We start from the raw sequence: 18992 nt of genomic DNA, 5'->3' as shown, positions 1-18992 counted from the left end.
TTTTGACCCGTTCTCACCTGGATGGATCCCCCTGGTGCAGGGATGCGCCGGGGTCCCCGGCCGGGCTGAGACGTGGCTGCAATTAAAAAGGTAAAACTCCGCGATGGCTTTTTCCGCCCTTGGATCCAGATGCTCCTGCCTGTCCCCTGCCAGCCTTGCCGCCACGCACCCGGCGCCTTGCCGTGCCGTTTTATTTCCTTGCAGCGGGGTGAGACATTTTGGGGCGACTCCTGGAACGCCGGGAAAAACCAGGAGAAACGCCGTCACTAGGCCGTCTGCCGGGCTCCCATCCTGCCGACACTGTGCCACGTGGAAGTTTCTCCGACGTTCCTTGCCGGCATGATGGATGAGCCACCACGGCACGATGAGAGATGCAGTAAAAAGGGAATGTCATGCACGTCCGACTGGATTTAAGCCGGATTCTGGTTAAAAATGATGTTACGATCCACCGGTTCTTCCCGGTAAATCGGTGCGAGGAGAGCAGGTGGCTTCATCCTGGCAGAGCATCCCTCATCCCGGCCCACCGGCACTGAGCCGCCGCCGCGTCAGACCCCAAAAAGCCCACAAATTTGGGGTTTGCTCCCCCAAAACCCTGCAGGGGCTTGGGCGGGAAGCATCGTTGCGGTGCCGCTCTTCGGGGTGAGAGCATCCCGCCAGCACGGCGTTGGGCATCGGATGCCGTTTTGGGGCGACGCCAGAGGTATATCCGTACAAACCGAAGCCAGCCGGAGCCACCGATCCTCATGGAAGAAAGACACCGGCCCGCGGAGCCAACGTATTTTTAATTTATTTAATTGACTGCCTATTTTCACCTCTTCTTGGCAAACTTAACCCACGGTGGCTCCGGGCATCGTTCTCCAGGGAAGCGATGGGCAACCGGCTGCTTCGGGGCGGGAGAGATTTGAAGGTGGCCGCCGGGCGTCGGGGTTTGCTCCATCGCTCTCCTCCCTCGGCCCCGGGGCGGGGAAACATCTTGCGCCAGCTCGAATAATTCCCTCTTCATTTGCATTCTTACCTTGAAGGTATTTATAGTCTCTTCTCTGCCTTCTCCTTCCTCGCCGGGGTAAATTTAGCTCCTTCGCTCTCCTCCTGTGCCTTTATCCTCCAGCGGAGCTGATAAGCTCGGCTTTTTAGCTCCGTTTTCCTCCTGTTTTTCCCCCTCTCCGCCCACGCGGATCAGGATTCGACCCAATATCTTCACCCGGCAGAGATCAGGATCTCCTTTATTTCTCCTAATTAGTTTCTTTTTCACCCTTTAACCTGCAGCGGCATCGGGTGGTAGAAGGTGTTTGGTTTATTTTTGAGGGGGTTCCGCATTGGGGCGGCCAGTACCTGGTTCCCCCCCGAGGGTCCCCAAGCCCTTCGAGGGGTCCCTAGCGTGAAGGTACCACTTTGTCCCATTGGCTTATGGGGGAAGGATGCGGCACAGCATCCCAAAATTCACCCCCCACGCCCCCATTTTGAGGGCGGCCATCCCCATTTTGGGGCAGAGCCGAGCCCCCAGGGGGTGCGAACTGGCACCTTTCCCAGCGCCGGGTCGTGGGGATTGAAATTTTTGAGGGGGATAAATAATCAATTTGAGGGTGACAAGGGTTTTTTTGGGGGGGGGTGCGTGGCAGGGGATGGAGGGGCCCACAGGGTCCTGAGCCGTTCCTCTGGCAAATCGCGGTTTGGAAGGCGGAGGAAAAAAACCCTCCGTATCGGGGAGAAGCGGCACCTTTTGTGGTTCATCGACTCCAGCAGGGACCCGGCACCGCGTCAGCTACCGGCAGCACCAGTTTTCCCAAGGGATGAGTGATGGCACCCGATGTCTTGCCCAAACTCCATGGCATTGAGAGCTTTGGTGCCCGCAGCGAGGGTTTTCCAGCACGAGCCGCCACCGTTTCTCCTCCATCTCTGCAAAATCCAGCCTCTTTTCTCATTTTCTCCTCTTTTATCTCTTATTTCTTCTAGATTTTGCCGGCAGTCCCTGGCCGCCAACCCTCCCGAGTGCCGGCGCGGTGTTTTTTTCCGAGTGACACAGCACAATCGGCGAGGGATGGAGAAAGCTGTCCCTAATTTCTCAGAGCGCCAAGGAGATGGAGGCAGAGCCCTGTTAATGACACCGGAGCCAAACAAAGAGACTTTTCCTGCCCTTGAGTGCCCCCAAGGCGAAGAACGAAGAGCTGCTTTCCTTCAAGATGCAAAAAAGCCCCTGGAGAACCTGGCTTTATCTGGGACGTCGGTGGAAACGGAGACGGAGCTCGAGGAAGATGCTTTCTATGCTGCGGATGATCTGGCGACGATGAGCAGGGAGGGGAAGGGACCCTCCGGCGCCGAGTTGCGCCCGTTGCAAGAGGACCCTGACTTCTTCTCGTCGCTCTCCCGTCAGGAGCCTGACGTCGCCCTGGAAGCACACGATGTGGCCGGTAAGTCCCCAGTTGATGCCGTTGGGGTGGCTTCTTGAGGGACGGGGATGTCTCCCGGCGCTTCGTGCGTGGCCGGTGATGCTCGGGTTGATTTGGTTGGTTTGCCTGATGGTCGCGCCATTGCGGTGGGGTGGTTTGGGCAGGCGTTTTCTGTCTTGGCGATGTTCCTCAGCTCTCAGCATCTTGCGGTGAAACGGGACCCGTACAGTGAGAAACGTGTGATTTTCATGTAAGGAGAAATGGGGATGTGAATGCTGCGCTGGGATCCCTGTGCTGTTGTGCCACCACCCGGCTGCAGCACCACAGACGGGCACAAAACCTGGTGGTGGGTCAAGCTGGTGGCTTTTTGGAGGCTCCTCATCCCAAACTGAAGGTGCCCCCAAAAGGGGCCACCTTGCCCATCGCCATGCGAGGTGGTCGTGTTCCACCACGTGTCGGTGTGGGGCTGGTGCCGTGTCGGGAGGGAGCAGGTGGGAACTGCGCCTCACCGCCGATGACACGTGTTTTTGGTATTGCTGGTGAAGCCGCGGCTGTGCCGAGCAGAGCGAAACCGTGACACCTGCGCCTGGCCTCACTGAATTCCCCTCTTCTTGAAATGGAAACCTTCCTCCGGCGCTGCCGAGGGCGGCTGCAGGGCAAAGGCATCGTCCCCTGCCCCACTGCTCGGTGCTGGGCTGCCGGTGTTGTGCGGGTGACGGGGGATGAGCAGCTCCAATAGGGACTGGTTTGTCTCCAGTGCTGGTGTGGAGCTATTCTGGGATGACCTTGGCATCGTGAAAACCCCCTATGTGTGCTGGCTGCTCTTGGAAGGGATGTCCTGTTATGGGGTGGGGAATCTTCGTCACCCATGGGAGACCCCCTTGGGTCTGTCTATGGCTTGGCTCTGGAGAAACTCTCCTCCAAGGGCTCTTGGGTGTGCAGGGAGGTTTTCATAGAATGGTTTGGGTTGGAGACACCTTGTCCCCCTTGTCAAAGACCATCTAGTCTGACTCCTTGGAGCAGACATGGATATCTTCCACTACATGAGGTTGCTCAGAGCTCCATCCAGTGTGATCTTGAACACTTCCAATGATGGAGCATCCGTATCTTTTGTGGGCAACCTTGTCCAATGTCTCAGCACCTTCATCATAAAACATTTCTTCCTTAGGTCCAATCTAAATCTACCCTCTTCCAGCTTAAAACTGTTGTCCTTTGTCCTACGGGTCTTGGTAAGGCCCCCGTATAAGCCACAAAAAGGTCTCCCCAGAGCCTTCGCTTCTCCACGCTGGACAACCTCAACTCTTACCAGCCTTTCTTTATGGGAGAGGTGCTCCAGCTCTTGGATCATCTTTGTGGCCTCCTCTAACAGGTCCTTCTCCACCAGCTGCTCTCAATCCCCTAGTTTGATATTGGCGATTGCCCCAAGCAAGGTGTAGGACCTTCCATTTGGCCTCATTGAACTTCATGAGGTTCGTGTTGGCCCACTTCTTGGCCCATCAAGAAGTCATGTTGGCCTGTCAGCGTCCTTCTGGATGTCATCCCTTCTCTCAAGGTATCAACTCAGTTTGGTGTCACCCACAAACTTGCTGAGGGTGTGCTCAATCCATGTTGGTGTTGGAGATAATAAACAGCATTGGTCCCAGTGTGGACGCTTGAGGGACTCCACTTGTTACTGGTTTCCACTTGGGCATTGAGATGTTGACTCTAACTCTTTGTATGTGGCTCTCCGGCCGATTCCTTATCTATCGAGCGCAGCTGCTGCAAGTTGTCCATTCATCTGTAGATCCCTGCTTGTCTGGTGTGTGTTCTCTGCCTGGTTTGGAGGATTAACCCCATCCCACCTCAACTTCTCCATCATTTCAATGCTGGAGAGGTCCCTCCACCATCCTCAGTCCTATCTGAACCCCTCCACACGTTTGCAACCCTCCTGTCCTTCCCCATCCCCATGTCTTCACTGGAAAATGAGGTGGGTGGTGGCCACGGATCCGGTCAGTGATTTGCCTCGTTAATTGTCCCCTGGATGGTGGGTGGGTCGCCTTTTCCCCAGCTGGAAGCGGTGACAGCAGTGGAGTCGTTGGCTGCAATTGTTCTTCAACGCCACATCCCTGTGATGAGTTTGCCCATCTCCACAATCACCCGTTGACTTAAAACCTTATCTCCTGGCGCAGACGACCTGTTTGGTGGGTCCCGTTGTTATTTACCCACCATGAGGTGGGTGGGGAAGGGACCACGTTGCATCTGGGAAGCTTTTCAGCTCTCTGTTCTTTCACCCTGGTCAACAGATGGAAAATTATCTCTAGGGGATGGACGGATGTTTAAACGGGTGTTTAAAGATGGTGTTTGAAGAAGGAGGGTGTTGGTGCCCAGAAGATAGCGAGGGCTGTGTTAGGAGATGGAGAATGTCTCCATCCGGGTGTCCAGCCTGGCTCTGGATGGGTGGTGGGGCTCACTTGAGGTCCTGGGGTGCTTTGGGTGGATCCAGCTCTGCTCATGGGCAGACTTAAGGGGGTGTGACTGGAGGGGCTGGGCACTTCTCGGGTTGAAAAAAATGAGGTGAAATGGCCCAAAATGCCCCAAAGTAGAGGCTGAGGCTGGCATGGTGGTCTGAAGGTCCTTTGGGGTGGAAAGACCCTCCACAAATGCTTGCAGTACCGCCAGCCTCAAGGGTTTGGGGTTCTTCTGCTGTCTCCAACAGCCTCGGCACGGCAAAATTATCCCGGCATCTGCCGAGTGCCACCGACCATGAGTATGGCGGCTGCGGTCGGTTTTCAGAGCCAGGCAGAGTCCGGTGCTGCCAGGAGATCAGCAAGCGATCGCTGGGAGAGACGTTCCCCCTCAGTGAGGTTTTTGGGGTGCCCTCGGCATGGAGCATCCCTCCCGAGCAGCAGTGTGTCCTGCTTGCGTGCCGGAGAGTGCCGAGACAGTGCCGGTGCGGCAGCACACCCCGCACGGTGCAACCCACCAAACGATGGTGGTCCAGGAGAGGAGATGGCGGAAGAAACCCAAAGAAACCCCACGTCGTGGCTTGCCCCGGTGCCAGCAAGCGCGGTGCGTGAGCTCGTTAGCGGAGTAGCGAGCGCCGTGGTGGCTCGGGGCAGCTGCTCCGTTCTGCCCGACCGAGCTTCGAGCTGGCGAGGAAGGAAGAAGCTGCTGCTGGGGGATTTCCCCAGCCCCGGTCGTGGTACCCGAACCGTCGTCCCGTTTTCGGCTGGAGGCAACCGTGAGTGATGGGGGCTGGGTGCCACGTCCCACGGGGACCCTTCTTGTGGCTTTTTGGTGGCCTCGTCTCCCCTCCTTGCTCTTTGGGGGGCTGTTTTGGGCTGCTCACGGGGGTTTTTTGGGGGGGTCTGCGCCACGTGTGGGCTGTTTCAGAAGGGGTTTGGGTGATTTGTTGTTGTGGGTGGCAGCAGCGGGGCTGGAGATGCTCCAACCTTTGCCCCGTTCCTATTTTGGGGCTCATCCCCGTCCCCCCCGGGGTGAAGGTGAGGGACCTGGGGATGGTTTATCTTCTGGCTGCGGTTCCCTCCTCATTTCCCGAATCACCGGCACCCTTGTCAACCCACGCCCGGGGGAGTTTTTCTTCCCCGTGTCGGTGTGGGATGGTTGGACCCCACGGAGACGTCGAGTTTTTGCTCGGTTCTTCCTCCCTTACTGTGCTTCTGGTGTCACATTGGCATGGGGCTGGTCCCCTCGGTCCCCCCTTGTCCCCGGTCACCCGGCTGCGTGTCCCCCCCCGGAGGTTTCAGTGGAGGTGAGGGGGTCCCATGGGTGCGTGGGGTGGGAGGGACGGCACCCAGCCCCTCCCCGTGCTTGGGGATGGTGCCACGAGGTCCCCGATTGCCGTGGCAGCGTGGGGTGTCACAAGGTCCCCGAGACAGCGACGTCTTGCTCTGGAGATGCTGTGGCAGTGTGGGGTGTGACGACAGTCCCCAGTTTGGGGACGTCATGCTTTGGGATGGCCGTGGCAGCGTGAGGTGTCACTACGGTCCCCAGTTTGGGGACGTCATGCTTTGGGATGGCCGTGGCAGTGTGGGGTGTGACAAGGTCCCCAATACAGGCGCGTGCTGCTCTGGGGATGCTGCGGCAGTGCGCGGTGTCTCCCAAGGTCCCTGATCCAGGGACAGCAGGATGCTCCGGGGATGCCGCGGCACTGTGGGGCATCACAAGGTCCCCAGTGCAGGGACACCCTGCTCTGGGGATTCCGTGGCAGTGTGGGATGTCACAAACGTCCCCGTGGCATCGAGCAGTGCCACAAGGTCCCCAACACTCTGTGGGTGGCAAAGCCCCGTAGCGAGTCGGTGCCACGGGCTCACGTCCCCACCCGTGACCTCTGCTTGGGAGCTGCCACATTAATTAACTGAATTAATCAAGGCAAAGCGTGCGTTGATTTAATACGAGAAAGGTAGAAGAGGAGAAACAAGTGTTAGTGGTCCCGATGCGAGATTATCGATCTGAAATCTGCCGTTCCTGCCGCTGGAACTGCTGGATATGTCTTGATTTCGCCAAATCTTCTCTTTTGTGCCTTAAAACGCGTTGAATCGCCGGCACGGGATCCGACCGAGCGACTGCGGGTCACCATCGGGTTCCTCTTCTGCTCCCGGTCGCGTCGGAGGTGGGGGGTTTGATTTGGTTTTGATGTTTTGGTGTCCCCGGTTCTGCAGGAACAGGGTTTTATCCGTCGTACCTCGGGCTGGAAAGCCCCAGCTGAGGCACGCCGTGAGGTTTGCCCGCGCGCCAAACTGGGACAACCGGGGAAAAAGCCCAATTCAGGTACAAACAGCTTGTGTGCTTTAACTAAAAAAAAGTGTGTTTTCATCCCAAATTGCTTTAATGACCCGCCCGTGATGGGAACCCAAGGCCTTTCCCCGTGCTGCAGGCGCTGAAACCTGGCTGCAGCGTCGTTTATTCCCAATTTAGAGCTTTTTATGGTTATTTTGATTGCGATCGCTGGGAAGCCACTCTCGGTTTAGTTCAGAGCCGTTTCTAGCTCGGGGGCGGGGGGAAGAAATGTCTTTTTTGTGGGTTTTTTTGTTTTTTCTTTAGGATCTGGGTGACTAAATAAATCCACCGTGTCTTTTTTTTTTGGGGGGGGGAGGCGATACGGAAGAGGTGGCGGAAAACCAGAGCCCACGAGGCTTGTTCGGCACCGCACCCTGCACCACCTCGTCCTCTTGGCAGGACCAAACCCTCCTCCCCCCCCCCCTCCCCCCCCCCAAAAAAAACCCTCTCCAACTTTGGGGGGGGGGGGAATCACCCCTTTGAGCTCCCCAAAGGATGCAGCGTCGGGCGGCGCGGTCGCTCGGGAAGCTGGAGATGGAGAAGTTTTTCCAGGATTTTTTTTTTTTTTTTTTTTTTCCCCCCTCTTAACGCTCCGCTCAAGATGAGACGATGCCGGGGAAAAGAGGTAGGGGAGGCGCTCACGGCGCCGGGCTTTTAATTTATACAGGTCTGACAGCGAGGACAATACCCAAGATGGACTGCTTGTGGCAGGGGCTGAGGCTCAGCCTTTGTCCCACCTCCGTGTCCCTTTTGTTTTCTCCACCTATTTTATTTCCCCCTCCCTTCTCCTTTCTTTTTAATCCCTTCTTCTGCGTCCCCTCGCCATCCTTCCTCCCCTTCCCCCTCCAGTCTTGACTTGCAAGAACCGCGCTCGCGGGCCAAGAGCCTCTTTTGATCCATCCCTCCGAGCACCGTTAAGGAGCTCTTGAAGTTGAGATCGCTCCCGGGAGAGGCCGATCCCGACGCTTGGAGATCCCCTCCCCTCTCCAGCATCCGCGTGCGCCACCCGATTATTTTTTTTTTTAATACGTATATTTTTATTATTTTTCTTTTCACTTCTGGAATGAAACTCAAGAGCCCACTTGAGTCACGCACAAGAGCTGGGGGAAGGATGCTCGGAGCCGCCTTTGCCTCCTCTCCCGAAATCGAGGGGCAGGATGCGGCGTTCCCGGGGCAGAGGTGGGCTCGGCGCCCGCTGCCCGCGCAGGGAACAACCCCGGGGAAAGGCGCTGGCTTGTCCCGACAGCTCAGCACTCACCGGTCCCAGTTGTAGGTATTTTTTCTTTCCGGATACACTCTTGGAAAATAATTAGATAGCAGAAATATGCCCCGGGGTGTGACGCTGTGGCGGGTATTGGGAAGTTGTCCCCATCCGTGTCAGCAGCCTGGAGTGGTTTTGGGGACAACCCATCCTTGGGTTGGCAGTAATTTGGGTTTTAATTGCCGCTGGGGAATAACGATGCTCACCCGTTTGGCCTCATCCCCCTCTTCAGTGCTGAGAAAAACCTGGTTTTGGGATGCCGCTGCCCGGAGGGTGATGTCTGGCTTAAATTGTCTTAAAAAAGGGTAATTTCAAGCTGCAAGGCTCCGACTGTGGCTCAGTTTCCCCTGGAAAATCCCACTGCCATGGAGGGGAGGGATCTGGGCTGCGCACTTGGCTGCCCATGCGAAATGGGGAGAAATCCAGCGGGATTGGCGCTGGTGGGAGCTCCCAGTGTCTGTTCACGGAGCGTGTCCTCGTAGACGTCCTCAGCCCTGGCCTCTGAGATATCGCCACCTTTGTTGTCGTTAAAGCAAAGCTCGTTAGACGCCGCAGGGGCTTTTCTAGGGGTGTCCTGCGAGACGGGAGCTGCTCTCCAGGCTGAGCACAAGGCGCTGTGGGCATTTTGTGGGACAAGGGAATCACAGGGATGAAACCGCCTGAATTTGGGTCATTTTGGGGTTGCTGGCCCCGGTGGCAAATCACCGTGCGTCGGGCTGGCTCCGGATCCCCGTTCCCACGTTCTCCAGCTCCCACTCCATCCCAGAACCTCTCCAGGGTGGGGTGGTTTTCACCCCAAAAAACGTGCCCGTCCTCCCTGGGGGGGACACAGGAGGTGGTGGATGAAGGCTGAACGACTCTCCGAACCTTCTTCCCTCCTCCGAAAGCCCCGCGTATCCTTTCGCAGGGGATGGGAGGAGCAGGGAAAGAGGACAAAGGTAGTTTTTCTTCGCTGGGAAGAGCAAAGTCTGCACGGTGCTTAAATAACCAAACCGCCGCGGGGCGGATGGAGATAAGGAGGAAGCGGCTGGAAAAGCACCGGTGGCAGCTCGGCTGTACAGCAGAAATCAATAAATCCCGGTGGTGGATGGATGTCGCCGTCCAGGGATGCCCAGATGAATCTGTAGCACGTGGCTGGGTGCTGGGCTCAGGCTCCCGCCCGCCCTTTGGATGTTGGGCCCTGGCAAAGCTGGATTTGAGCTGTATGGCGTGTTTTTTCCTGGTCTGTGCAACAAAGGATTTGGAGACGGGAGACGTGCCGGGTAGTTTGCGGGTGCAAGGTGTTGCAAAGGGCCATGTGCGCTGCTAAAACTGTGTGGCAGGCATCAAATATTGCTGGAAATAGCAAATGTTTACTGGTTGCTTTGGATGGCCCCGAATTGGGATGTTGGACGGAGCTGGTGGGTGGCCTGGAATCGGGGGGTTGGGTTTTGGATGGAGCTGGTGGGTGGCCCCCAATTGGGGTGTCGGATTTTGGATGGAGCTGGTGGGTGGCCCCCAACTGGGGTGTTGGGTTTGGGGTGGAGCTGGTGGGTGGCCCCCAATTGGGGTGTTGGGTTTGGGGTGGAGCTGGCGGGTGGCCCCCAATTGGGGTGTTGGGTTTGGGGTGGAGCTGGCGGATGGCCCTGAATTGGCGTGTTGGGTTTTGGATGGAGTTGGTGGGTGGCCCCCAATTGGGGTGTCAGGTGTTGGATGGAGCTGGTGGGTGGCCTGGAATTGGGGTGCCGGGTGTCGGATGGAACTGGTGTACGGCCCCAGATTTGGGTGTTGGATTTTGGATGGTGCACGGCTCTGCTTGCCACCTCGACAGCCCTGCCCCGTTAGGGCTTGGCAAAACTCCCTCAAGACTTACGGGCTGCAGAGCTGATCCAAACAGATCCACCGCAAAAAAAAAAAAACCCAATAATTGCCATTTTTTGAGCCATGCGTCACCATAGCACATCTGCCCTCTGGAGACCTTGTGGCCAGTCTGGTGATAAATAAGATAACTTTGTCTTGCATTAATCTCGATGACGTTGAGTGGATGTGCATGGTCCAGTTGCAATTTCACATTAAAATACTGAAAAGCATCTTCACCCAGAGCCACACCGGGAGCAGCTGGAGAAAGGGAGATGATTTTAGGATGAGTGATTTTTTTTTTTTTTTTTTTTTTTTTTAATGCCTGTCACTAGGAGCCTGCAATAGGGACTTCCAGTGGAGCACAAATCAACCCTGTGGGGACGTGGGTTGGCTGGAGGAGTGCTAAAGCGGTGGCATTTGGTGGCTGCGTTTCAATGCTGTCCTCCAGGCAAAGTAAGGGATCCTTCATGTGCCTGAGATGGAGAACTCGTGTCCGGAAATTGCGCAAAATAATGGTTTAACATCATTTTACCGCAGCTGAAGGAACATCTCTTGCTCTACTCTTGGTGGTGTCCTCCTGTCCCCGAGCAGGTCACCGGTGTTGGGCTTGTTCCGCATCAGCTGCCAACAGCTACGAGCAAAGAGATGGAGAAGGGAAGCGGCATTTGGGGCTTGCACAAAGAGAGTGTTGGTCTCTTAAATGGAGGTTTCCAAAGAGCAATTTCTGCTGTTGCTCAACTGTTGGTTGAGTCCGTGCACCTGTCTTGGTCTGAGCTGTCCCAGATGGTGGCTGTACAGCCCCGTGCCCAGCGAGACACAAAAGAAATCCAAGAAATTGGTCCTTGAAGTCTTCTGGTAGATGTTTACATGGTTTACAAGTCCAACCCTTAAACTCTCTCTTAACTAACTCTTGAATTCTTTGCTGTGGAACGTGTGTGAGAGTCTTGAGATGCTGCCGAAGAGCATCTGGATGGCACTTCTTCGGGGTAGGGACTTGCAGATGAGAGGCGGGAGCAAAGAGCCGGAGCCGTTGGTCTACGGGAGCCTGGGAAATAAAATTAACAGGTTGAAGAGGCCAAAATATACTCAGCCCTTGCAATGACAAGGTTTGTCCTAGATCTGGGCTTTGGTGGTGTGATGATACCTCATGACACTGTCCTAGTTTTAATTGTGAAGCATTGGAATGAGTTTTAGGGGTGTTTTGAGGGAAAACATGTCGTTCCTGCAAGGTGGGTCCCCCCGCGAAGTGCTCCACAGCATAGGAAATCATGCTTTGGGCTGATCTTGGGTTGAGTAGCGAGTTCCGGTTGCCTCTAAAGCTTTTTTCTGGAGCGGAGCAGCTCACGTGTAGCCCATCCCAAGGTGCGTTTGCCAACCGCTGGGCCATTTCTTTTTTTTTTTTATGGCCTGCCTTTGAACTCCGTCCAGAAAAGATATGCAAGTCATGAGACCAGACACCCAGTGGAGGTGCAGCTCCTGCTAATCTTGCCTTAACTCTTCGGGACAGTCGCCGGTGCCTACATCCAGTGGCCTTTTCTGAGGTTTTTTGCGTGGGTGGGGAGCTGCCCCTGGAATCATGGCTGGTTTCCAATGTTGTCTCCTTGCTCGCTGGCGTTGGGCTGAGTTTAAGCTGTTGGCTTTCAACTTCTCTTAACGGGGAGGTTGAGCTCACAGTCCCAGTAACCGTCCTCACTAATTACCGCTTCGTCAGCCTCTTAGCCTGCGAACGGTGCCAGGAAAGATGTCATGTTGTTGCCTAGCAAATAAATAATTGAATACTTGAGTCCAAGACAACAGGCAGGGCTTAGCTGGAGCTGGGACATGGAGTACAGTTGGAAACCCTAAAGTTGCATGGAAAAAACCCCATGCTACGTCTCCTCTAAGGCAGGGGTAACACAGCTCTTGGCCGTGAATCTCTTCCCAAAGGCTTTTGAGGTTTGTACCTTTCCACCCGTGCCGTGGGTAAGCACCAAAATAAGGATTTGGTGGCAGCACGAGAGTTTGGTTGAGTGGTTGCTTGTGGTGTTCCCATGGTGGGTGGGAAGGTGGGTCATGACATGGTCCTCAAACGTGCCACCAAGAGAACGGGGTGAGTGGTGTTGAAGGTGTTTTCTTGCCATGGGTGGTCTTCGGTAAGCCCAAAACCTGAACGGGCAAGGTCTGTGGCGAGGAGGGGTCCAGTCTGGTGGCCAGCAGTTCTCCTCGGCGTGCTGGGAGAAGGTTTCATGTCCGCGCTCAGTAGCGGTTGTCCAAGGCACGGAGCACCTGCCGTGCCTGTCTTTCGGTGTCTATAAATAACCTCCCAAATCCAGCACCCCCCGAGCAGCCTCTCTCCCCTGGGCTGTCGCTCGCGGTATCGGGGCCACGGTTTAAAAATAAGCCGGGGGCAACGCTGGGCAGGGCCGTGGATTCTCCTGCTGCCTTGCAAAGTAGGACATGGCCTAATCCTTCTCCCCCACTGGGCATTTATGGGGAGGAGAGGTTCTGTACTGGTGCAAACTTGGTTTTTTGGCCATGCAAAGCCAAGTTCTTGGTTGGGGTAAGTGGGATATAAACGTGTTGTGGCTGCGGTTTTGGGTTTCTCGGGGTGATTTGCTTCTGTCCTACAGCCCAGGCTGCTCTCCTGGCTACCAGGTATCTATAAGCCCTCAGCAAGTGGCCTAAATCTATTTTTTTCTTCTCAATATCGGGGGGATAAAAGCTATTCAGGAGCGTGTAAGAGATAAGTGGCTGTGGCAATGACCCCTTTTGCAAGAGGAAAACTGCTGCTGGGTCAAGCTGGGGATGGAGATACCGTAACCTTCTCCCAACCCCAGCAGAAATGAGCTAATGCTTCGGCACGAGGCCACCTTAATCCTTCTCTGGAGTTTGCTGCTGCTGAGAAAATGAAATTTGTGTTTGCACTGTGCCTCCTGCAGTACCGTGTCTGGCTGATTCTGTGGGGGGATAACAAAAAAAAAAGGGGTTTTTAAAGTATTTTAACAGCAAAAAGAGGACTAAAGAAAACATTGGTCCGTTACTTGATGAGGTTGGTCACCTCGTAGATAGGGGTGAAGATAAAAGAGAGACATTTCATGCCTTCACCCCTGTCTTTAACACCGGTGACGGGCCCTGGGAGCCCCTGGTGTTGGGTTGGAGAACCACAACTGGGGGAGTGGTAAGCTCCCGGTTAACTTTGGACTTGTATGGGATTTGCTGCAGCAACTGCATGTACGTAAACCTACAGGTCCCGATGGGATTCATCCCAGGGTACTGGGAGAGTTTCGCCGATGTGAGACCTTATCAAGGGTCTCGGGACTCTGGAGAGGTCCCAGACAACTGGAAGCTGGCAAATGTTATTCCAATTTCCAAGAAGGGCAAGAAAGACGACCCTGGTAATTATAGGCCTGTCGGTCTCGCTTCGGTGCCTGGCGAAATTATGGAGGTGGTTATTCTGGGAGGTATTGGAAAAACACTTGAAAGACGATGCAGTCATCGGTCAAAGCCGACGTGGGTTCAGGAAGGGAAGGTCATGTCTCCCTAACGGAGTATCGTTTTGCGACAAGGTTCCCGGCGTCATGGATGAAGGGAAGGCAGTGGATGTGGGTCTGGGGGATTTTAGCAAAGCTTTTGATACTGTTTCTCGCAGTATCCTTCTAGCATAAAGCTAGGCATGGACACAACACCTTGGGTGAACAGTTGGCTGAAGGGTCAGGCTCAAAGAGTTGTAGTCAGTGGGGCAACATCTGGCTGGTGGCCAGTCACTAGTGGTGTTCTCCAGGGATTTTTCTCTCTTCAATGTTTTTATCGATGACCTGGCCACAGGAGTTGAGCGCACACTAAGTCAGTTTGCTGATGATACTAAATTAGGAGGAGGTGTTGATTCCCTCAAGGATAGAGGCCTCACGGAGAGATCTCCATAGAGCAGAGCACTGGGCAATCACCAACTCTATGACACTGAACAAGGACAAATGACAGATTTGGCACCTGGGATGGTGTCGTCTGGGATGTAGGTATAGATTTGGGGCCAAGAGGCTGGAGCGAAGCCTGCAGAGAGGATCTGGGACCTTTGGGTGATGGGAGGCTCAATGGGAGTCAACGATATGGCCTCATGGCCAAAAGGGCCACCCATATCCTGGGGTGCATTAGGCACAGTATAGTGAACTGGTCAAAAGATGTGGCTGTCTCATGTCTTGGCGTGGCCTCACCTTGAGTCCTGTGGGCAGTTTGGGGCTCCACAATCTAAGAAGGATTTATAAGTATTAGAACACATCCAAAGGACGGCAATAGAGATGGTGAAAGGAGTAGGGAGCAGCGGAGAGCTGGTCAACCTGAAGAGGAGACTGAGGGGTGACCTCGTGGCTGTCTACAACTTCCTCACGATGGGGAACGGGTTAGGAGGTGCTGTGAGAGGAGTTAGGAGGAGTCTAGTGAGAGGACCACGAGGCTTAAAGTTGCATCAGGGGAAGTTCAGATTGGCCATTAGGAAAGAGCTCTTCATGGAGAGGGTGGTCAAGAACTGGAAGGAGCTCCCCAGGCATGTGGTCGTGACCCCCAAGCCTGTTGGTGTTCAAGAAGCTCTTAAACTTCTTAGGTTGCCCGGTGTGGAGTCAGGAGTTGGGCTTGATGATCATTGTGGGTCCCTTCCAACCCAGAAAATTCAATGTCCTTGTGTCATCGGGACGCTGGTTTCAACCCAGCTGGTGCTTTGTGGTTTGGGGGAAAACTAGCTGGTTTTGAGACATTAATTTCTTGCCGCAGAAGCACGTTGTCCTTCTTGTAGGAAAACTGGTGGCACTTAGCCCATTTGGCTTTGTCTCTAGGGTGCAACATGGAGCTGAGCAGCTGCTTCCCTTCCTCCCTGCTGGTTTGTCCTCCTTGTAACCATGCTGTCCGATGTGTTACTATAGTTTTGGGCTGTCCACACGGTCAAAATCCTTCCTTTTCTTGCTGTGTCCTGAAAATTTGTGTGTCTGTGGGAAGAGACTTCTGGGTCTTGGCCATCAAAGACACCTAGATGTAGAAAAAGGGATTAATTTAAGGATGGAGGAGCTGGGACAAGTGTTTCTCCCCAGTTTGTACCAGATAGTACCATTCTCCGTATGGGATGATTGAGTGGAGGAAGGATCTCAGCAGCTTTTGGGGCTCCATCTCGTCGCTGGAGCCCGATGTGTTCCTGCCAGCCCCGACATGGGGGGTGAGATGCTGCCAGGCAAAGCCATCCAGCGATTCTCCGTCACCGCAGTAACACTTGGCACCGACGCCGTGCCAAGGTGGCCCCGAGAGCCCGTGCTTGCGCCAAGGACTGACTCCAAGCTCTTGGCTGGGTTCGGGGAAGCATCCGCGCACGACAAGGCTCGCCCATCAACGTCGCGTGCTCTCCGGAGCGCGCCGGCACGTACGCCAGGATGATTAATAAGCTTTCCCAGGTCTTCGCGGCCAACGGTGGGGTTCGGTAATCGTAGAGGACAGCTCGTTACAGGCTGACAGCAATGAAAAGTGAGAAGACGATGCCTCAGGAGTCTTCCCCGTGGCTTTATAGCATCCAAAACAGCCTTTGGGGATCTTCTCTCCAGCTAACATTACAGGTACAAAAGAGCTGAGCCTTGTGGCTTTTCCCCATCGTTGCTTTTTAGGTGATAAAAACCCTGTTTTAATGATGGTGAAGCCCAAACCTGCCGGCAGATGGAGGGGGAAAAAAAAGTTGATGAGGGACCCGGAGCGAAAAAGGGGACGGTGATGTGAATCGCCTGCATTCATGGCCGGTAAAAAACACTGTCACTTTTATGGGAGCAGCCGAAATCCGCTGGAAATTTAATAGAGATGGATCCAAACAAGATGAGCTTGCAACAGAGTCTGGATGCCTTTCAAGCAGCTTGGAGAGAAACTCTTCTTTCATTAGATGCTGGATGTGTCCTCTGCTGACGAGGAAAGTTTTCTGCCGCCCCGTCACATAAATCTTGCTTAAAGCTGGATGGAGCAGAGCAGGATCTAGAGGATGAATTTGCTCGGAGGCCTGATAACTCTTTAAGGGAAATAAATAAAAAAAAAAAAAGAAAGAAAGGTTTTCAAGGATCGGCTTGGAATCGCCTCTGAAAAGGCTCAATTTGGGCTCTTAGCGGCGGGTGAAAGACTTGAATGGAGGGCTGGCACCCTCGGGCAGTGCTCTTTCTCGCTCGCTTTTGTTTTTAAAAGGCTTGGTAATGGGGGAAATGCAGAATTGGAAACACCTCGGGTAGAAAATAACCCTGTTAAAACAGGTATTTGCGGAGGGAGGTTCCTGCTTCGGCTGTAAAAGCCCGGTGCAGATGCTGGATGCAGGACCCTCAGCGTCCCTCCGAGAGGGACCACGGCGCTCGGGACAATCCTCATCCCACCAGATATGAGGGTACGGCCGGGGAAGCCCGAGGGTTTTAGGCGGTGAAGGAAGGGCCGGGTTTTTACGGAGCGTCCCCCAGCCGGTCCCTCGGCTCGCTTGAAAATACTTTGGGAGATGGTTTGGGGCCGTGCCAGCGCGCTCGGGGTTGTAGGAGGGATGGTTGAGGAGAGCTCGCGAGAAAGGTGTCTCTTGGGAGGGGGGTTGGGAGTCTTTAGGGGGGGCTTCAGGTGTCTTTTGGGGGTTTGGAGGTCTCTCGGGAGGGAGTTTGGAGGTCTCTTTGAGGGGGGGGGCTTGGGCGTCTCTTTGGGGAGGTTTTGGGCATCTCTTTGACGGGGGGGTTGGAGGTCTCTTGCAGCGGATTGGAAGTCTCTTGGGTGCGGGGGTTGGAGATCTCTTAGGGGGACTGGAGGTCTTTTGGGGGGGTTTGACGTTTCTTGGGGGGGTTTGACGTTTCTTGGGGGGGTTTGACGTTTCTTGGGAGGTTTTGGACATCTTTTGGGGGGAGTTTGGAGGTCTCTTGGGGGGGTTGGCTGTCTTTTGGGGGGGGGTTGGCCATCTTTTTAGAGGGGGGGCATAGAGCGAATGCCTTCCCTGCCCAAAGCAGGCAGCAGGCGCTGGGGAGCAATTAGCATTTGGGAGCTGGTGTTGCGCCTCCAACACATTCAAACCTCAGCACTTGTTTTCTGAAGCCCAGGAAGGTTTTACCGGGGGGGTTTTCTGGGCTCAAAGCAGGAGGTTTTGGGTTCGGTATTGCCATCCCGGGGCAAAACGGGGTTGGTGCTGTCCTGAAAGGTGCTGTGGGCCGAGTATCTTTGACGCGAGTGATGCTGAGAGGTGATGGTATGGTCCAGGCGCGGCGGGCGAAGGAGCAGCATCTTCCCCCCCGACACCATGCAGGTCGTAGGATCAGCCCCAAATTTGGGGTTCCGGGTGTCCGTCCTTGCCCCACAATCTCATCCCGCTTCTGCGGGAGCCTCGGAATTACCACCAGAGCCTGAAATCATGCAAACCTCCACCGTTTGGAGTATTGCGGGAAGTCTGCATCACTCTGGAGGCAGGGAGGAAGCCCTCAAGCCTGTCTGTCGGGCTCGTACCACCAACTTTTGCCTTTTTCTTGGAGGAAACACAGCCCAAAGCTTTGCCTTGCAGCACTTGGAGCGTTTCGGACGGGTCTGGACTCTGCATCCCCCCCCCTGGCCCCGGCGCTGGGGCTGGGAGCTGGGCGCAGCTCCGGTGCATCCCCCCTGGGCTCTGTGAATACCCCAAGAGCTGAGAAAAACCCAAGTATAACTCGCGTCCTCTGGCCGAGGAGCATGGAGAAGCTGGAAATAAGAGCGAAGCTCCTCGCTGGGAAAGTGTCGGGTTCCCTCTCGGCCGTGCCAAACTAAACAAGCCACGCTGTTCGTCTGCTCGCAGCAGAAGAGCTGGTTTTCCCTGTGGCAGCCCTTCCTCGCACCTGTTTCGCTTTCGCTTAATCTCACTCATACGCCACCGACGAAACCCCCCCGTGCAGGGTCTCGGCACGGACTCCTTGACCCCGTCGCATGCAGGGTTTCGGGGAGAAACCCGGGGGGATTTTTTTTCCACCTCGTTAGATTTGCCGGAGGTTTTCCAGCGGGGGAGCAGATGCCTGGGGAGCGAGTTCAAGCTGCTGACAACGGGCTGGCTTTTCTCCGCTGCCTTTAGAAGCTGTCGGTGAACTGCAGGTTGCAAACCACAGCTATGTAATTTTTTTTTTCTTCTATTTTTTGGTGTTTTGTTGTTTTTTGTTTTTTCCCCCCCGACCACACCGTTGGTGACTCACAGCTCCCATGTGATCGCCGAGTGCAGCAGGTCATCTGTCAGCCAGCTAACGAGCTTCCCATCCCATTGCAGTTGATCCATCCCCGTCTCTCTTCCGATTCCTGGCTTTTTCTGCACGATGTCCCCATCCTTGTCCCTCAGGGTGCTGCTGCCCAGCTCTCCTCCACATCGGGGACCTTTCTAATGCACCCTTTGGGGTCAGGAGCAGGTATGGGACATCACCGGCGGCTGCTTGGGCTCTCCAGGAGACTCTTTGGTGCAACCCCTCAATGCTTCCTTCTCTGTTGAGTCTTTACCCTCATCGATGTTTTTTCCAGTGGCCTTCATGATCTTCTGTAGATCTTCCTCTGCGTTCATGGGTCCTGCTGGGTTTTACGCTGCTATGATGCTTCTCCTTCTCTATCTTGAGTAGGTTGGACCCACGTGGTCTCCAAAGCCCTCGTTGTTGGGTTGCGGTGGCCAAAACCATGGTGGAGTGCGTCTGTGTCATCCCCCCCTGTCCCCCCCGAGGTCTCTGGGCTGCGGTGGGGATGTCTCCTGGCTCCGGCAGTCGTGGAAGGGTGCG

The 18992-nt window shown here is 55.0% G+C and overlaps 1 protein-coding gene across 3 annotated transcripts in view; it reads left to right on the top strand.

The window, feature by feature from the left end:
- WIZ (WIZ zinc finger) overlaps positions 1-18992 on the top strand; it is a 60288-nt gene that overhangs the window by 5229 nt on the left and 36067 nt on the right. For all 3 annotated transcript variants that reach the window (XM_054183380.1, XM_054183381.1, XM_054183379.1), the window contains exon 2: positions 1954-2408. In XM_054183380.1, the coding sequence (XP_054039355.1) occupies positions 1954-2408 (455 nt within the window). The remainder of the gene's footprint in view (positions 1-1953; positions 2409-18992) is intronic.

This window comes from Rissa tridactyla, chromosome 25, assembly GCF_028500815.1.
Source record: "Rissa tridactyla isolate bRisTri1 chromosome 25, bRisTri1.patW.cur.20221130, whole genome shotgun sequence".
Classification (NCBI taxonomy): domain Eukaryota; kingdom Metazoa; phylum Chordata; class Aves; order Charadriiformes; family Laridae; genus Rissa; species Rissa tridactyla.
Note: the sequence above shows the minus strand (reverse complement) of the source record. Positions and strands in the feature narration are given on the sequence as shown.